Genomic DNA, 21,023 nt, shown 5'->3' on the forward strand with positions numbered 1-21,023 from the left:
ATAGTTTCTTTTCTTTTTGCTTAAAATGTGCTGTTATTTCAATTATTACCAAAATAAGAAGATATGCACATTGTGTCATTTTAATCCATACTGTTTGTTCAACATCATATATATGGTTAAATATGGTTGACTATTCATTTTGTTAATATTTCCAGAACATTTCATTGAGGTTCTACATTCGGACTGCTAATCCTGCAAATTTTGGAAAAAAAACCTAAAACTGTCAATAATAAATGACATTACCAGAAAGTATGACGGGACTGCTTTCATTATAAAGATATAACAATAACATTTTACAAACTGACTGTTCCTTATCAAAATATTCTAGGACTGTTCATCATAAATACTTAATGTCATTTTAATATCATTGAATGATAATAACAACTGCAAGTTATGCAACATTTTTATTGAACATAAAAATTATACATATTTTACATGTCATGTACCATAATTGAGATCAATTAAGATACTGTCTTGTGATGAGTATTAATATCCATGCTCTACGGACAGAAAGATGTTTCTTCCGAAGGCAAATCTGGAATAAAATCACGTTTCAGAAAATTATTTCCCCATTTCATTACTCGTCGCTGACTGACGGCTTCGGATATTTTTTAAAACTAAATATTTTCTTGAAAAAATACATATCTGCAAAGCTTATTTCAAAGTTGAATCAACCTAAAGTGAAAATTGATCAGGAAGTTATATCTTCTTTTTTTTTTACCGCCAACACTCAACCAACTTATGGTAGTTAATAGATAGATTACATGTATTTTTTAAACCTCACTTTAGCTAGAAATATAACTTGCGGAAAATCTATTGTTAACAGGGTGTGCGGTTATTACGTAGTGTTTTCCCTGGTCGAACCATTTCCCGCAAATTAGATGAGAACACCGAAGCGTCAGTGCTATGAATGGTGTTATAATTTATAAATAGCGTGTTTTGGAAGTTTTTTTGTTGAAACTTCTCCAAATCCCTCCAGAGGGCGCTGCACGTCGCCGGTGAATGCACACGGCAGGTCAAGGTCAAGTCATCTCAAGTACCAGAGGTGATTGCGGTTGTCCTTTTTTCGTGACTTACTCTTGGAGGTTTGGCGCTAATGAATGCCGTTTTTTGTTGTCGTCAGTCAGGAAGTTGAATGCCTTGCCAGTATTGTCGTCTCCTTTACCACAACGAACGAAGAATGGGCTACCAGGAAGATTCGGCTTGAAAAAGACGTCCTCGATTCTATAATCTCGGACATATGGTTATTCCGGCCCCGAGTATAAATAAACTTAAAACACACACACTTTTGTTGAAAACAAAACAAAAAAACAACAACACATTTTCTGGAGACACTTTTAATGGAAATCAGAGGTAAAACTATTTCTTATAGCTCGTTTAAGGCAAAGGAAAGAAATGTTTATGAAAAACAACTAATGGAAGAAATTATTCATATTGAACAAAATTTAACAATTGAAAATAAAGACAAACTTTTACATTTTACAAAATGAATTAAATGAACTTAGATGCAAATAAAAATTAAAGGTTGCTATTGATTCAGGTCTAGGTTCACAGTGAAAATTTTTTGGAAATTTTTTTTAGGGACGGGAAAGGGAAAAAAAAAAAAACCCCTTTTTTTTCTAAACTTATTTTTTTTTTGAAATTTTAGAAAAATCCACATTGTTTAGCTTAAAACCAATTCCTTTCCTAGAATACTTGATGACGGAACCTTTTATATATGATCAAAAAGATATACTTTAGAAAACTTGTTCTTATATGAAAATTTGTTATAAAAATGTTGTTTTGACTGATGACTCTGATATTGATAAAGAATTAGGGAGAATTGTGAATTACTAAATGTTTCTCAGGGATTCAAGTCAGCAAAACTAGAAGGTCTGCCTTTTCGTACGATGAAGTCTCTTTTTACATAAAAAATATTGAAAAATTGAATAAAAGTCCTGGATGTTTGATGGATTTACAGTTAACTTTTTTTTAAAACCTTTGGAATAGAATTGGACATTGTTGTGATTTGAAAGCTCATATAATTTATTGCATATTTAATGCTTCATTCATTTTCTAGAAATCAGAAAATTAGGGGAACCATAACATGTTATTCCGAAGAAAAGAAAACAGGGCCAAAAACAATTTTCTAAAAAATTTGGGAGACCAATTACCTTATTACATGTAGTATATAAATTAGCTTCAGGTAGTATAGCAAATAGGATTAAAAAACTGTTTTTAGATATTTTAGTGTCAAAAGATCAAACTGGATTGTTAAAGAATAGATATATTGGTTGAAAATACTAGATTATTTATATGATATAAATGAAATTTTACTGAAGATAATAATATGGCCAGGTTTAATTTGATGATAGATTTTTGAAAAAAGCCTTTGATACTCTGTCTTTTACATTTATGAGAAATGCTTTCGTTATTCTGTGGTTTTGGTCCTATGTTAGGAAGTGGATATCTCTTGTTTTTATATAATACTGAAACTTGTGTCATATTTAAATGGTTTTTTATCCAAATTTTTTTTATAGTTTAGACAGAGAGTTGTAGGCAAGGCATCCAATTTCACCGTATAATTTTCAATTTTATGTGCAGAGATTTTAGCAGTAAAAATAAGACACTGTAAGGATGTTAACAGGCATAATTATAGATGGGGAAGAATATAAAATATAATTCAATTTGCCAGATGATACATCACTTCTACATAGATGGGTTCAGAAAAAATTCTCTAAATACTGCTTTTAAAGTTTATTTAAGTTAAGTTTACATAAAATTTCTGGATTAAAGATAAATTTTGACAAAACTTAAGGTTATTTGGATAGGCTCTCTTAAATATAGTATAGGTCAATTTAAGACAAGATGGAAATTAACTTGGGGTGATACTCAGTTCAAATTGTTAGGTTTAGTTTTTTGATGTTGATTTTAGAAAAAATGATGGACTTAAATTTTAAATGAAAAACTTCAAAAAGTAAAAAATACTATCATTCACTGGAAAAAGAGAATATTAACTCAATAGGAATTCCAAAGCACTGAATGTACTTTGATGGGCGAGGCTATTGACAGAATGTTTTCAGACTTTATAGTTTCTTTTTTCTTTTTGCCTTAAAATGTTGCTGTTATTTCAATTATTACCAAAATAAGAAGATATGCACATATGTGTCATTTATCCATACTGTTGTGTTCAACCATTCATATATTATGGTTAATATGGTTGACTATTCATTTTGTTAATATTCCAAAACATTTCATTGAGGTCTACATTCGGACTGCTAATCCTGCAAATTTTTGAAAAAACCTAAACTGTCAATAATAAATGACATACCAGAAAGTTATGACGACTGTTCATTATAAGATATAACAATAACATTTTACAATGACTGTTCCTTTATCAAAATATTCTAGGACTGTCATCATAAATACTTAATTGTCATTTTTAATATCATGAATGATAATAACAACTCAAGTTATGCAACATTTTTATTTGACATAAAAAATTATACATATTTACATGTCATGGTACCATAATGAAGATAATAAGATACTGTCTTGTGATTGAGTATTAATATCATGCTCTACGGGACAGAAAATGTCTTCTTTCCGAAGCAAAATCTGGAATAAAATCACGTCAGAAAATTATTCCCCATTTCATTTTACCATCGTCGCTGACTGACGGCTTTCGGGATATTTATTAAAACTAAATATTTTCTTGAAAAAATAAAATATCTGCAAAAGCTTATTCAAAGTTGAATCAACCTAAGTGAAAATATGATCAGGAAGTTTATATCTTCTTTTTTTTACCGCCAACACTCAACCAAACTTATGGTAGTTAATAGAAGATTCTACATGTATTTTTTAAACCTTCACTACTGAAATATAACTGCGGAAATCTATTGTTAAAGGCGTGTGCGGTTATTACGTTAGTGTTTTCCCTGTCCGACCCATTCCGGCAAATAGATGAGAACACCCGAAGACGGTCAGTGCTTATGATGGTGTTATAATGTTATAAATAGCGTGTTTTTGGAAGTTTTTTTGTTGAAACTTCTTCCAAATCCCTCCAGAGGCCGTGCACGTCGCCGGTGAATGCACACGGCAGGTCAAGGTCAGTTACATCTCAAGTACCAGAGCGTGATTGGTTGTCCTTTCGTGACTTACTCTGGAGGTTGGCGCTAATGATGCTTTGTTGTCGTCAGTCAGGAAGTTGATGCCCTTGCCAGTATGGTCGTCTCCTTTACCACCAACGAACGAGAATGGGCTAACCAGTTAAGATTCGGGCTTTGGAAAAACGTCCTCGATTCATAATCTCGGTACATATTGGTTATTCCGGCCCCGGATATAAATAAACTTAAAAACAACACACACTTTTTGTTTGGAAAACAAAACAAAAAAAAAACAACACATTTTTCTGTAGTATATACGAAATTCCCTTCTTATGCCGCGGATTATTTAGAACATAACATATAAGGTTTTTTTTATGGATTTTATTCAAATAACATTATCACTTCAGCGCCCCCGCAAATTATTCGTTTTTTCCAAAATAAATTTCGTAAGATATGTTTGATGAATTCCCGATTGCTAAACTGTTAAGTCTTCGATATTATATATATATATATGCGTTTTTTGTTGTTTTTTTAAGCCTCTTATTTTAATACTTCTTTATGTGTATCTCATAATCTGTATTTGAAAATTTTGAATTCTAATACACATGGACTATCAAATTATTATGCGTTGCCCTTAGAATTGAATTAAACCTTTCTAATTACCACAATACGGGATCATTTTCATTTGGATTGACTGATTCTTTTGCGTCTTTTCTTCTGAAATAATTATTTCCTTGTTTAATAACATATTTGACCAACATATTTCTGTCAAATTTAAACTGTTCACTTTTACAGCTATAATGATTATGGCGGTTTATGAGCGTTTTTCCGCGTCACAGCCTCCTAGGGTTTACTAATAAGTTAGTTTTCTTAGTTATCACGCAAGCACGATCCATGTCTCTTGATGTAAGCGACAATTTACCATTATTTGTCTTTAAAAAATATTAAGGACTATTAGATGGTTTATATCAACAAAGAACATGCATTGATATTGAGACTACTGGTGTTGCAAAACGTTCTAGTTAATGGACCCGTCATAAAAAGTTAGGTCGCTGCGAAGTAATTGAAAAATTTTTATAAAAAATAATAAAGAATATTGCTACCTAATAAAAAGCCATTTACTTATAAATTTTTCATTTTATGCTTCTTTTGTTAAAAAAATTATTGGATAAAATTTATTATTGTAGAAGGGTTTTCATACCAGAACTATTTTATTACAGGAAGCGTACGTATGCCTAAACCTGATTACCGCGGCAGTATTGACGTCACGGAGTTAGTGATTTTTGAAAAAAATAACAAACATAAAATCAATTAATTTTTTCAGAGAATTATTATTCTGATATGAAATTAAAGAATGAAAATATTTTCATATTGTAAATGTCTGTGATGAGTGATCAGTCAGCTTAGAAAAAAATCAAGGTACTATTTTTTGACCTGATTACCGCGGCAGTAAGATTTGACAGATGGTATTAACATTGGGGAGGCTATTGCTGTTATTAAGTCAATATTGCTTCCTTTATTTACTCATTGTTTCACAAGCCTACCAACACCAAATACTGTATTTTTGAAAACACTTAATGACTTATTTTATGATTTCATTTGGGAAGGCAAGGCAAAAATAAAACAATCAGTACTTATTAAAACATACATAGAAGGTGGTTTAAACATGGTTGATATTTATAGTTATATACATAGTTTAAAGATGAAATGGTTTAAAAGATATGTTAGTAATAGCAAAAGTAAATGTATAAGCTAGTAAACACATTGTTTAATATTGATAAAATTTTTTAACACTGGAAAAATGTTTTGTAATTTGGATTATTAGTAAAAAATAACAAATCTTTCTGGATTGATGTTTTAAAAGCTTATATGGTGTTTGTAGATAAACTTTGTATAGATAATATAGAGCAAGTATTACATATTGCCACTTTTTTATAATCACAACTTTTTAGCAGGAAATTAGATATATTTACATTCAGACATTATATAATAAAGGAATCAGATTTTGTAAAAAGATATTATATAATGAACAGGGTAACTTTTGTAAATTTGATATATTTAGAACTGGTCACAGGTAAACCTGTGAACTTTTTAGTACAGTATCCATAGTTTAAAAACAGGCAATAAAAATTGTACATGCAAAGTTAAATATTTCTTATTTAGTAACAGTTTTGCTTAATGTTCAATATCCTATAATAAACTGTTTATGTTAAACCTATTTTAACTATGAATAACAATAAGAATATGTTTATGAAATTATAGCTAAAAATTCAGACATACCTAAACAAGTCAAGAAAGGTGGAAACACTGTTTAAAGATAATAACATTAATTGGGCAGTTAATATATATTAGTTTATGTTTTCAAATGTTCTAAAGATTCATATATTCAGTGGTTCCAAACCAAGAATTATTCATAGTAACTTTAGCTACAAACTCACTTTTGTTTAAAATGAAAATTGTTTGATAATAAAATGTGTACTTTTTGTAAATGCTGTGAAGAAACACTTTTACATTTATTTTGGGAATGTCAGAAAATTCAAAGCCTATTTCAATTTACCTTAGAGAAAACTTACATAATTTTGACGATGTTCTTTGTTGTAAAATCATTCATATTAGGTACAGAAAATAAAGATTTTAAATATGAACATTTTATTTGTAGAATTGAAAAATATATTTATTTGTCAAAGAGAAAAAACTTTTACTACATGTATTGGTTTTAAAATAGTTTTTGAAATTTTAGCATGGAATTATCTATAGAAATACACATTTGACAGATGATTAAAATAATAGATGTCAATTATAAGATCCTTTAATTGCTTAAACTACACTTAATATGTGAAAACAAAACTTTTACCTCGTAACAGATTGTTTTAATTGTTTATTAATAAGTAGTAAAATTTTTTTTGGTAAAATATTTTTGGAAAAATAGATGGGTTTATTGTATGTATATTGTATGTATGTTGTTTATATTTATATGCAAATATATACTGTAGATGGGGGGGGGGGGGGTAGGGGAAATGGGGGTCACCATTATATTTTTTGTTTTGGTTTATATCCTTTTCAAATTAATTCCAAATGGTAGATATATATATATATATGTTTGGCGAATGCCATACAGTACTAGTTAGATAGCATTTTACATTTCCCAAACTGCAGTAACAATATCATTCAAATACGGTAAGTGAAATCATGCGTAAAAATTAAGCTCGTTTTTAATGACTTTACATCTATATATGAAAACATTTTACACTGTTATATATGTAAAACCCTGTCACACCGCAAGAACTTTGCTGGGGTGTTCCTGGAGCGGTGTAACAAATTCATCACCGCTCGTTACCGCTCATAAGAAGTTGGACCCCGTTAAAGCAACGCCGTATACGCTCGGCCACCGCTTATGGTCATTGTTACCGCTCTGACAGTTTTGAGCTGCACAAAATGTTGCGAGCGGTGAGGAGTAGGAAATATTCCGCTCCGGCAAAGTTCACCACCGCTACAGTAACACCCAGTCAAAGTTTGGCACCGCAAGCCGCAAGGTCATGGACGCTTGGGTTCGCTAGGCCAACGCAAAAATCTTGAACGCTGGACCACCGTTGCTTCGCCAGATTGGCCCGGGTTGTGATGAAACGTTGCACAAACTTCTGTAGAGCGGTTGTAAGCGTTTAACAAGCGGGAACGGGATTGCTGGAACGTTGTCGGGCGTTGAATATAAGAATCTTACACCGGCTGCCGGTACAGACCGGAATATCTAGCTCGAGGGTAACTGTTTACGGCGGTAACGAGGCTCTGCCGAGTTTCCGCTAAACAGTTACCCGAGAGCTAGATATTCCCGTCTGTACCAATTGCCGGTGTTTGATTCTTTTTCTTGCATATTACATGTCAATTATTTTCGGAACAGAAATCATGAAAACTGATATTCTCATTACGCACTTTTTTCTTATAGTAGCGTATGAACATACAACTTCATTCATAACGGAAAAATGACGTCATCCTTAGAACACGATTCATTCATAAACGGCGCGCGTCAATGACGTCATTGAAAGCACGCGACTTGTCTTACATGGGGGGTGTAAGACAGAGTTTTCCAGCACCGGTGTAAAGGGTAGATAATCCTGTCTGAGGTGCAAGAAGCAGCGATCAATTGCGATGATGGCGTCGGTATGGAGGTGTCGGAGCAGGACCAGAATTTGGCTATAAATACAGGGAGAAAAAGACCAGGAGCCAATTTTGAATCGAGCTGCAGTTGAGTGCAGACCTCATTTACATCGAGTTTGTTCAATGTTACAGTAAACTGCACTACCATGGATGCTGAGAGACTTGCTGTGATTGGTGCACTAGTCCAGCAACAGAATCAGAGCCTCCTCAGACTGCAACAAGCTGTTGACAAAAGAAGAAAGAGAAGGAGGAGAGAGAGTTGTGTGTGTCAGACAGTGGATACTAAGAAGGGTTCCGTACAGCTCCGTAGTCAAAAGCGGGATACCGCTTAACCAACTTTAAACCTCCGCCGAGTCAACGTTCGCATGCACAGAATGCCGCTCTATCAACGGTCGGGTCACCGCTAAACCAACGCTCGCTACCGTTAAGCCAACGCTATAGCAACGCCGGCTTCAAAGGTGCTCCGCTAAGGCAACGCCCGTGTTTTCGATTTTTTCCCATTTTGTGCACGGTGACGAGCGTTTATTGAAATTCCGTCCCTTCTCCCAGCCGTTCAAAGAACGCTCCAACAAAGTTTGGGCGGTGTGACCGGGTCTTAAAGAGCGCGTTTCATATCTTTCAAATAGAATGACCTTATTCCAATTTTAGTGACCCTAAAATGCGTTATCTTTAAGCAAGTATATTAAATTTTACTTTTTTCTTACTGGATTCGTTGATAACTTGTAGTCAGCTAGTCTTTGACATTATGGCTGGATGGGATTTAATTGATCTTAAACTTGTTGAATTTACGTATTTTATAACATTATGTGTTGTAATCTATTCTGTGGTTAGTTCATCGATTTGTGCATACTTGTTATCAGTGTTTACACTTTATGTATGTTTGAAAGTTATTCGTAAAAAATCTACAGAGACAATAGAGATTAAGCACCAAGGTGTTTTTATCACTGGTTGTGATACAGGTATATTTTAACATGTCGTACTTTAAATTTTGGAAATAAATATTAGCAAAAAAGAATTCCGCATGTTAAATTAAATAGTTTAAAATTCTCTTATTGTATTGTAGGCTCGGTGTAATGTAAATTCTACATAACTTAATGCTGAATAAGTAACAGAAAGAGCATCGAAACACGAGGCTATCTAATTAGTATGAGGGGCAAGTGTTTTGGTGTTATCAAAGTCAAACATATAACCACGTTCCCTGTTGTTACAATATGAAACCCCAGAAAAAAGAAACCAATGAACAAACATATCTGAATATGATATTTCTATCGCTTTCTCTTTCTCTGCCGTCACAATAAGTAAACCCCAGAAAAATAAGCCAATCAATAGGCATGCTCTGAAGTGCGGGTAACTTATACCTGCACTCCAGTTAACGCACTGTACACGTATATGAATACGATTTAACTCTGACAAAGGTCCTTTCGGCCCTTTACCAAATCGGCCCCAGAATAAGTACTGTATTTTAAACCGATATATTAATAGCATTTCATTAAAAAATTAATCAATTAATATATATATTTAATCATTTTGTATAAAAACCAGATTATTATAGTAGTAGGGGGAAAGTAATCAATACAAACAGAACAGAGCATAAACTATATTTGAAAAAAATATAATACACAAACAAACAATTATCAACCATATATAGATAATATTTTATTTGAATGATTAAGAAGCAAGACACAAAACAATACCGCCAATTAGCATAAAGTATAAACAGTTAATAAGTTACACTTTGAAAAAAATTACGTATAGTTTAATTAAGATCAAAAGATAGTGTTTTCTAAGGAAAAATTGTAAGTAACTTTCTTAATCCAGAAGTTTTAGTGGTTTGTTTTGTAAGTAAGTAACCGGCCTTTATTGTTTGTTACACCTTTAAAAACATTAACGTATATCTAAATGGTTCAAGAGATCAAAAGATAATAAATAATTATTCCAAGAATTAAAGTGTCATAATTGTTTAATTGTAATTAAATTTATTGTTGTTAATCAATCAAGCAATACACTACAGTGGGGCCGAAACGTCTCGCGGAAAAGGGCCGAAATGTCCAGGGGCCGATTTTTCGACTGGGGCCGATTTGGTTTGGGGCCGAAACGTCCTGTTTGCGTTAAAAAATATATATAATCGTATAATTAGTACCGAGTCCAATTCAATTCCAACAAAAGACATGATTCTGCATGGCCGACAAGTTTTAGCATGATTAATTGGTAAACCAACTAAAACACACCAGCAATTAAAATTTGTTAACCTTTTTCACACAGTTGTTAATTGTCCCCAACAAAAAAGAAATCATCTAGAATGTGTGCACAATTATATAAACCAAGTTTGTTTTCTGCAATTCACTGAATATCAGAACTGATCCTGTCAAACAATGCGCAAGAATAGCCCAGACCCATAGGTAAAGTAATAATATCTATCATTTATTTGAATCCAAGAAGTATCAAAATCATCTGGGTGTATAGGAACAATACGATAAGCATTGTTGATGTTTACTTTCATCATGTACGAATACTGACCACAAGCTCTGACTAATGAAACAGCTGTATCAATGTTTGGATAGGAAACCCTACAGTTATTATCTGGGATACCATCATTGAGTTCAATTTCGTTTTAAAGGCATGATAATTATCTGGATTTAAACAACAGACTTGAGTGAGTAAATTAACTTGACATTAATATAATTTATAAGAGAAATATTAATGTGATAATACTATATGATTAATACACATTAAGCATATATTGAAAAATTAATTGTTGTGTTAACTGGTAAAATAGTAATATATGACTGTGATTGAACATAAAAATATTACAATCTATGCAATAAAGTTACATGCAAACAAATTGAAACAATACAGCAAAGGAATTTACAATCTGATAAAACAAATACTAAATGTTTAAGCATAGAAAGGTACCAACAAATAACAAATGATTTAAAAAACTAAAAGAAAATTCATACTACAACTTTATAAAATAACAAAACAGAACAGTCTATATGGAAAGTGGCTTTAAAATTAAAGCTTTATCTCATATTCCTTAAAATTAAGGAACATTGACTAAGAAAAAGAACTCGTATTCCTTAAAATCAAGGAACATTGACTAAGAAAAGAATTTCAACTCGTTGAAAATTATCACCTTACAATTAAGGTGTATTTTACTAAAATAATATTTAGCATTAAACAATTACCTTACAACTAAGGCACATTTAACTAAAGTATTCCTTACAATTAAGGACTTTAACAAACTGTTAATTATTAGGGACTTTACGACTAAAGTCGAATAAACCACCTTAAAATTAAGGCGTATTTTACTAAAATAATATTAAGCATTAAACAATTACCTTACATTACAACTAAGGCACATTTAACTAAAGTATTCCTTACAATTAAGGACTTTAAGAAACTGCTAATTCTTTGGGACTTTACGACTAAAGTTGAATAAACCACCTTAAAATTAAGGCGTATTTTACTAAAATAATATTTAGCATTTAACAATTACCTTACCACTAAGGCACATTTAACTAAAGTATTCCTTACAATTAAGGACTTTAACAAACTGCTAATTCTTAGGGACTTTACGACTAAAGTTGAATAAACCACCTTAAAATTAAGGCGTATTTTACTTTAAACAATTACCTTACAACTAAGGCACATTTAACTAAAGTATTCCTTACAATTAAGGACTTTAGCAAACTGCTAATTCTTAGGGACTTTACGACTAAAGTCAATAAACCACCTTAAAATTAAGGCGTATTTTACTAAAATAATATTTAGCAGTAAACAATTACCTTACAATTAAGGCACATTTAACTAAAGTATTCCTTACAATTAAGGACTTTAGCAAACTGCTAATTCTTAGGGACTTTACAACTAAAGTCGAATAAACCACCTTAAAATTAAGGCGTATTTTACTAAAATAATATTTAGCAGTTAACAATTACCTTACAATTAAGGCACATTTAACTAAAGTATTCCTTACAATTAAGGACTTTAGCAAACTGCTAATTCTTAGGGACTTTACGACTAAAGTCCAATAAACCACCTTAAAATTAAGGCGTATTTTACTAAAAATAATATTTAGCAGTAAACAATTACCTTACAATTAAGGCACATTTAACTAAAGTATTCCTTACAATTAAGGACTTTAGCAAACTGCTAATTCTTAGGGACTTTACAACTAAAGTCGAATAAACCACCTTAAAATTAAGGCGTATTTTACTAAAATAATATTTAGCAGTAAACAATTACCTTACAATTAAGGTACATTTAACTAAAGTATTCCTTACAATTAAGGACTTTAGCAAACTGCTAATTCTTAGGGACTTTACGACTAAAGTCCAATAAACCACCTTAAAATTAAGGCGTATTTTACTAAAATAATATTTAGCAGTAAACAATTACCTTACAATTAAGGCACATTTAACTAAAGTATTCCTTACAATTAAGGACTTTAGCAAACTGCTAATTCTTAGGGACTTTACAACTAAAGTCGAATAAACCACCTTAAAATTAAGGTGTATTTTACTAAAATAATATTTAGCAGTAAACAATTACCTTACAATTAAGGCACATTTAACTAAAGTATTCCTTACAATTAAGGACTTTAGCAAACTGCTAATTCTTAGGGACTTTACGACTAAAGTCCAATAAACCACCTTAAAATTAAGGCGTATTTTACTAAAATAATATTTAGCAGTAAACAATTACCTTACAATTAAGGCACATTCAACTAAAGTATCCCTTACAATTAAGGACTTTAGCAAACTGCTAATTCTTAGGGACTTAAAACTAAAGTCGAATAAACCACCTTAAAATTAAGGTGTATTTTACTAAAATAATATTTAGCAGTAAACAATTACCTTACAATTAAGGCACATTTAACTAAAGTATTCCTTACAATTAAGGACTTTAGCAAACTGCTAATTCTTAGGGACTTTACAACTAAAGTCCAATAAACCACCTTAAAATTAAGGCGTATTTTACTAAAATAATATTTAGCATTAAACAATTACCTTACAATTAAGGCACATTTAACTAAAGTATTCCTTACAATTAAGGACTTTAGCAAACTGCTAATTCTTAGGGACTTTACAACTAAAGTCCAATAAACCACCTTAAAATTAAGGCTTATTTTACTAAAATAATATTTAGCATTAAACAATTACCTTACAACTAAGGCACATTCAACTAAAGTATTCCTTACAATTAAGGACTTTAGCAAACTGCTAATTCTTAGGGACTTTAAGACTAAAGTCGAATAAACCACCTTAAAATTAAGGCGTATTTTACTAAAATAATATTTAGCATTAAACAATTACCTTACAACTAAGGCACATTTAACTAAAGTATTCCTTACAATTAAGGACTTTAGCAAACTGCTAATTCTTAGGGACTTTACGACTAAAGTCGAATAAACCACCTTAAAATTAAGGCGTATTTTACTAAAATAATATTTAGCATTAAACAATTACCTTACAACTAAGGCACATTTAACTAAAGTATTCCTTACAATTAAGGACTTTAACAAACTGCTAATTCTTAGGGACTTTACGACTAAAGTCGAATAAACCACCTTAAAATTAAGGCGTATTTTACTAAAATAATATTTAGCATTAAACAATTACCTTACAACTAAGGCACATTTAACTAAAGTATTCCTTACAATTCAGGACTTAACAAACTGCTAATTCTTAGGGACTTTACGACTTAAGTCGAATAAACCACCTTAAAATTAAGGCGTATTTTACTAAAATAATATTTTAGCATTAAACAATTACCTTACAACTAAGGCACATTTAACTAAAGTATTCCCTACAATTAAGGACTTTAACAAACTGCTAATTCTTAGGGACTTTACAACTAAAGTCGAATAAACCACCTTAAAATTAAGGCATTATTACCTCCTAACTATTTAAATTCATAAATGTATAATAACAATAATGGATGCAAGAACATTATGTATAAAAAAAACAAATATTTCACTAGCAATTTTCAAGTAAATGTGCAAACATAGTCCTTACAATAATTTGATAATATATAACTATCACATTAAACCACAATTCATATCAGTCCCAAGTTCACTTTGGGACTAAGATGTAAGGTAAATAATTGTCTTCTTCACTTGAGATCCAGGAAATTTCACTTTTCACTTGTTGGTATGTACTTATTATGTAGTCGATCCGGAATATTGGCATGTTATCCGCTATACCCAAAATCCGCTACTGCCTAAACAACTGTATCTCCTGTATCTCTGGTATAAATAACGTGGCCTAGGTCTGAGAATAAACTGCAACACCACAATGTTGTATCAAACTTGAAATGTAGCGAAAATGTTGACTATTCACTAAACAAGAAGTTCCAGTGATGCACTAGTGAAACAATATCGTTTCCACCTAATTGTACGATAAAGCATTTTGGATGCAGTTCTGATACACTCAGTTCTCAACAGTTAACGTGGTGTTTATTGTAAATCTTTCCTCCATTTATACTTCGAAAATGTACATCTGGGGCCGGGCTAGCATCGTTTACCTTTGTTACCCTTTTGTCGAAGAAATCGTTCCAACCAGTGTATATGAGATGTTCCTAATATTAGTATAGACATTTTACTAACATAAAATTGAAGAGTTAAACATCCACCGGTGTTTTTATACACATTATGCAGTAATCCAATCGCAAAACGTACTGTAGACACAGATTCCTTTGTTTACAAAAATGTGAAAACAAAGACAGTCAAAATACCAAACTGTGGCAAACATTCCTACAGTGTTAGCTATTGCCAGATAAGTTGTAACCTTCCTTGACTAATGAGCGATCAAACAAAGTATAAGTACCGTGTATAAAAGCAATCTATTGAAAATTGTTATGAATTATTTCTTCTTCTAAAATGGCGGACTTAATCCGCATCAATTATCACATTGTACTTACTCATAACGATAACCTTAGTGTACTTACTAGTACGGCTTTTTCGAACCCAATATATTTCGACCTATGACTAAAGACCTAATGGAACCCACCATCAAGCTTGTAAGTGACCATAAAAACATTTATTTTGCAATAAATTAAGTTATAATACAGAGCAATAGTATTTTTTTTTAATTTAAGTAACGTGTTAAAAATGAATTGTTATGTAAAAATTCTCTTGCTCTCGCACTCTTGTAGTACAAAATAAGTACAGAAGCATATTTAAAGTTATGCAGAATGATTGCAAAAACGGGTAAAACTAAAATTATTAATGATAATTAATTTCAGTTCTGATATATGTTTTGGTACTGTATCTCTTGGTATTGGACCATTAGAAAAACGTGGCAAATAAAAAGGGACACGAGAGAGCAGCATTAATGTGTACACATCCAGAACAAAACATCGCCAGTGGGACGCATATTGTTCTATTATTGTCTTTACAGGGTTTGGACATGATCTGGCTAGAAGACTGGACAGTCTACAGTTTACAGTTTTTGCCGGGTGTCTTCATCCAGAAGGTGACGGAGCTAAGAAATTAAAGGCAGCGTCATCCAAACGCCTGCATGTTGTTCCCCTAGATCTTGGATCAGATGAAAGTGTACAAGAAGCACATGGCTATGTTTTAAAACATCTACCAAGTAGTGGTAGGGTATTCTTTAGATGAAGCAAAAGCCGTTTCTGCAAAGCTTTCTTTCTGATGGATTAAACTCATCTCAAATAAGTAATTGCACGTACTATTCCGGGGACATAATTACATTATATCAACATACAGATCTGTATCTCATATTCAAGAAGAAAGTTTTACCTATATACATAACATAAATGAACATTTCTTGTTCTTTATCCTTATGGATAAATGGTGGAGCAGCAAGTTTTTATAAAAGATTACATTCCACTTTTATGTCAAAATTTACGCCAGCTTTCTAATGATATTCATGAATACCAATGACTAAGTCTCGAATATTAACTTTATTTCCATGCTTTTTATGTAGGTTTGTGGGCGATTGTAAGTAACGCCGGATTTAACGTCATGGGCGATGTAGAATTGTGTACCATCAATTTGTACAAGAAGGCCATGAATGTCAACTATTTTGGTGCTATACGTACAATCAGAAATTTCCTTTATATGGTCCGTAAAAATAAAGGTGAGGTGATGGCATGTTTTGTGACTGGACTAATAAACACGTCGTATGTTGTGAGCCTAAATTTAAAGAAAATAGTTAGCCAATAAGTAACATTGAAGTTTCAGTTTTAGAATTATTAAATTTATGATAAATGTTAATTGTCATAAAGCCTCGTGATCAACAGAACACCAGGAGAAATAGTGAATTTACTAAAAAAATAAATAACTAAATAGATTAATAAATAAAAAACGTCCTAATACAATGTGCACGACTAGATTGGTATCTTAACCCTTTTGAATTAAAGTGATCACATTATGTTTAATCGTCTATTTTTTCCCGTGTGTTTCAGGAAGGGTTGCAATTGTATCAAGCGTAAGGGGGCGGTTTTCATTTCCGGCTGATTCAGCATATCACGTGACAAAGCATGGACTGGAAACAATGGGAGATAGTCTCAGGCTAGAGATGCTTAAGTTTGGTGTTCAAGTGTCAATAATCGAACCCGGTTCTTATGCTAACGTCACTTCATCTCTAAATGAACATGTTGTAAGATCTTTTTAATTGTAATTGCTACTTGTTCCGAGAAGAGAGATATAGTTTTACACAGGCAAAGTCATTTGCTCATTATAATAGTGTTAATATATTACATGTAATTTCAAATTATTTGGAACCGCATATTTCTTCAGAGGTATCATGGTCCATTCATTAGCAGTGTAACGTCTTCTGATAAAACCATGTTATTCAGCGTCTTTTACATGTACATTTACCATGCTTGCCCACTAGTGTTTTCTTAAATATATATCATAAACAGTGCTTTCCATGTTTTCTCGAGTTGGCTAGCTGTGGCAGCAATAGAAAGACTTATGGAGTTTGCCAATTGCATACACCAATGAAGCATAAAAATATTGTTTTTGAAACTTCAGTTTGACCGATACAGAGAAGAGGCGGATGAGATGTGGAAAGCAGCGACGGAGGATGTACGCAAGACATATGGTAGAAAATACGTTGACGCGGAAATTGCCAAACAGAAAATTGGGGGACCTGGAAATGCCTTAACCTCTAAACCAGTCATAGACGCTTTAGAAGACGCTATCGTTAGTGAACGCCCACATACAAGATATCTTGTCGATGGGGGAATCTGGTTTGACCGTGATACAGTGTGTATTTCGTTTAACTGTATGATCCACAGACAATAACAGTACTTTCATTCTGCTGTTATGATTCATAAGCAACTTCCAAAACCTAAACCTAATAATACCTCTGTCTATAATTAGATGTACATTTATTTACATTTTCAGTACCGATTGCATTCACCATATATGTGCGGTGCCATTTCATAATGAAACCGTTAGAAAAGATACATATACTACCAACGAGAAATATCAACAAAATCGCACTTTTCATGCAATTTTCCCTAAATTACAAGCAAGTAAAAGTATATCGCTACTTGCACTAGTACTGTTGGTAAACGATATCTTTTAACTTTTACCGAAAACTTTTTTCTGCTTGGTAATTGACTCACTGTCACTTTATAATTAAAATTTTGTTAGTCAATGATCAAGTGGGATAAAAATCTAAGTTTCATAGTCAAATTCCGGAACAGAAACTTGATTTCACACTTAATGAAACCACATCTATATATCAGGTTGTTTTATGGACATGGGGCTTAACAATATATTCATCAAACATGGGGCTCCACGTGTCACTTAAAGTTTAACTTAAATACGTGGCAAAATTACACTGATTTGTGTTTTACTGATCATTAGATACAGAGTTCGACGTTTAAGTGAGCTGTACAGTATTCAGATTATACAGTATATTTTATATGTTTGTATTTTCAGACCCTGGCCCGGTACTACGACTATCTTCCAACTTGGCTGACAGACTGGCTCATTATAAAATGGTCTGGTTGTGATAAGTTCCCGGACTACAAGAAGCTAAAGCTAGACTGATACATTCAGTGTAATATGATGTTATTAGAATTCCATCAATTGTTATTGTGAATATTAATTAAAAAAGTAAAGAAATTTGACAACAGTTACTGATTATGTCATTTCTTTTGAAGTCGCTTAAAATTTATGAAATGAATTCATGGGCCAGAATACAAATCTATTGAAATGAATTAAGGTTTCTCATAACTAATCTAAGTCATGGTTTCCTCAATATATAGGTTTTAGTCTCTTGTTAAAATCATTCAAAATATTTTAAATTTTATTCGATGGATACAATAGTCCTATTGACTTGTATCTAGTGGAATAGAAACGTGGGAATACTAAAGGCCCTTCAACCAGACATGTTTCTAATGTAAAAAAAAAGGTGGGAATCCTACTTGAGAACCTTCAACTCGATGTGCTGCATGATCTGTTATGTGTATGTAAGCTTTAAAGATGTATACAAGTATCTCTAAATTAAACTTACTCCATAAAAAAGTTGAATAAAATTATGAGAACTTTGATAATAGCCCAGCTAAGAAAAAAATGTTCATTGTCCCATCACAAAGAACAAGTGTTAATTTACTTGAAGAAAAGAAATATGATTAATGATATAATTTAAGTACATTCCTTTTTAAAGTTAGGACCGGAATACGTTCATTAATACAAACATGCCATTACAAAAACTTTGAAAAACAAAGACAGTAATTACCCAGCAAACATTACATATAGGACCGATATCGGCCCGATATCATCTTCAATGTCGGCCCGATATCGGCATCCGAAGTCGGCTCGACATCGGATGTGCAACCCGGCTCAAAGTCGGGCCGATATCGGATGCCGATATCGGGTACCGACTTACAGCCGATTTTTTACCTTCATTCCATAATAAGCTTTTTTTATTTCTTACAGCATATTGGTTTGCTTTCCTTAACATATAACAGAACATATATTTATTTTGCAATACCTTTTATTACATCAGCAAAAGTAAACATTCATATACATAATATATTTTATAATTTACACATGTATATACATACTTCAATGTTTAAAACCATGTATGTTTAACTTACGATTTTTCCTTGCTAACACACATAAAAATTTAAACATTAATGTTTACATGTTTCCAATAAAGATCAGTCAAAATTAAATTGTTTTAACAAAAAAACTTAAGTCATGTGACTGGCATATACAACCTTGCTATATTCATACTACTTTTTGTTTAGATAATGAAAGCATTTAAACATTATAAACACTATACATTTACTATAGCTAATGAAGCAACTTAGTGCATCACCGGTTTGGTATATTTCCTTAAAGGTGTTACGAAAGACTGCTTTAATTAATGCCATTTTACATGTGCATTATGTTATATATTAGCAGCTTCGGAACATTGGCACTTTGCTGGTAATAAGCTCGAGGTTCTTATGTTGGAGTTTGTTTTTTCCAGCTCTTTCTTTAAATAATATGGCCAATGAAAATGTTTCCAAAAGTAAATGCGTTTTCAATAGTATCTTATATTCTATGGTGAAAAAGATTAAGGTCTTGTTTATTATAGTGTCACGCCTACTGAAAGGGCCAGCCATTTCTGACTTTTGAGACACCTTTTGCTTGCAAACCATGTACCTCCCAACTCCTACCACTATACAAGGCGACAGGCGGATAGAAATCGTTAACCATTAATACTACCTTGCGGCTCACGACGAGTCCCACGAGAAATATTCATCCTTCAATTAACGCTACCCGTGGGGCTCGAACCATCGATCACCCGATCCGAAGGCGGACGCATTAACTAGGCCAACTGTGCCGGTCTATGTATAAATGTGGCCAATTCCGTGTTTTTCAAATTATTTGATAGCAAGGTGTTCCCGGTCCTGCTATATGGTAGCGAAATTTGGGGTTTTAAATGAACAGGTACATACTAGCTCTTGAAGGTAAAAAATAATAAAAAAACATCTTAGAATGCCTTATCACTAGGGGAATGAGGGCGTTATCCTCCCTATTTATTTTCTTATGTACATGTACGTTGTTTGAAGTATTGGTTAAAAGTAATTATTATGCCCGATAAAAGCATGTAAAAAATGCTTTAATTTTCTATTGAACACAAACACAGACTTTCATTTTAATTGGGCCAAAGAGATAAAACATTTGTTGGATATTCATGGTTTTAGCTATGTGTGGTACAATAATCAAAATTTAAACATTAATAAGTGTATTAAAGAGTTTATTGAAAGGGTTAATTCCCAATATTTGCAAAATTTGTATAGCGTTGTCGAATCATCATCAAAATTATCAGTTTATAAGAGTATAAAATTAAATTATGAACATGATGATTACTTAGATATTTTATTTGTACGTAAACTTAATTAGACATTGTTATGCTCAACTCAGAGCTGGCTCTTTCTCTCTTTAGAAGACACCAAGGAATTCTGAGAGAAAAAGACTGTGCAATAGATCTGAAATTGATGACGAGTTTAAATGTCCGGTAATGCAATATTTACGAAATTTATACATTCATAAAAGTATTTCTTATTCCATCTTAAATAAAATTACGTATATTGTTAAGTATTAGAAATGATATTTTAATAATAAGAAACACAGCTTCGTAAATTTTTACTCACTAGAAAAAAAATCTTAATGGAATTCTAATAACATTTTGTTGACTACTATACTAATATGTTAACAGCATTTTACGTATATATTTTTGTGTAACACCTTATACATTAAATTTTGTACAATTAAATTATGTTTACATCATTCATAATTATTATCCTTAA

General features: G+C 32.0%; 1 protein-coding gene across 1 annotated transcript; it reads left to right on the forward strand.

Annotated features, from left to right (window-relative positions):
• The first annotated feature begins 8,938 nt into the window (after positions 1 to 8,938).
• LOC132724243 (D-beta-hydroxybutyrate dehydrogenase, mitochondrial-like) lies at positions 8,939 to 18,353 on the forward strand. The gene is made up of 6 exons (XM_060709074.1): positions 8,939 to 9,196; positions 15,638 to 15,838; positions 16,187 to 16,339; positions 16,668 to 16,861; positions 17,239 to 17,472; positions 18,157 to 18,353. Exons 1-6 carry the CDS (start codon positions 8,983 to 8,985, stop codon positions 18,265 to 18,267), a joined length of 1,107 nt encoding a protein of 368 aa, XP_060565057.1. The 5' UTR covers positions 8,939 to 8,982; the 3' UTR covers positions 18,268 to 18,353.
• Positions 18,354 to 21,023: the final 2,670 nt, after the last annotated feature.

Source organism: Ruditapes philippinarum, unplaced genomic scaffold, assembly GCF_026571515.1.
Source record: "Ruditapes philippinarum isolate M1 unplaced genomic scaffold, ASM2657151v2 ctg2035_1_1_1_1, whole genome shotgun sequence".
NCBI lineage: Eukaryota > Metazoa > Mollusca > Bivalvia > Venerida > Veneridae > Ruditapes > Ruditapes philippinarum.

Coding starts and splice junctions, on each gene's coding strand:
- LOC132724243 (XM_060709074.1), top strand. CDS start 8,983: ATGGCTGGATGGGATTTAATTGATCTTAAACTTGTTGAATTTACGTAT. Junction 15,839..16,186: donor AAAACATCTACCAAGTAGTG/GTAGGGTATTCT, acceptor CTTTTTATGTAG/GTTTGTGGGCGATTGTAAGT. Junction 17,473..18,156: donor TCTGGTTTGACCGTGATACA/GTGTGTATTTCG, acceptor TTGTATTTTCAG/ACCCTGGCCCGGTACTACGA.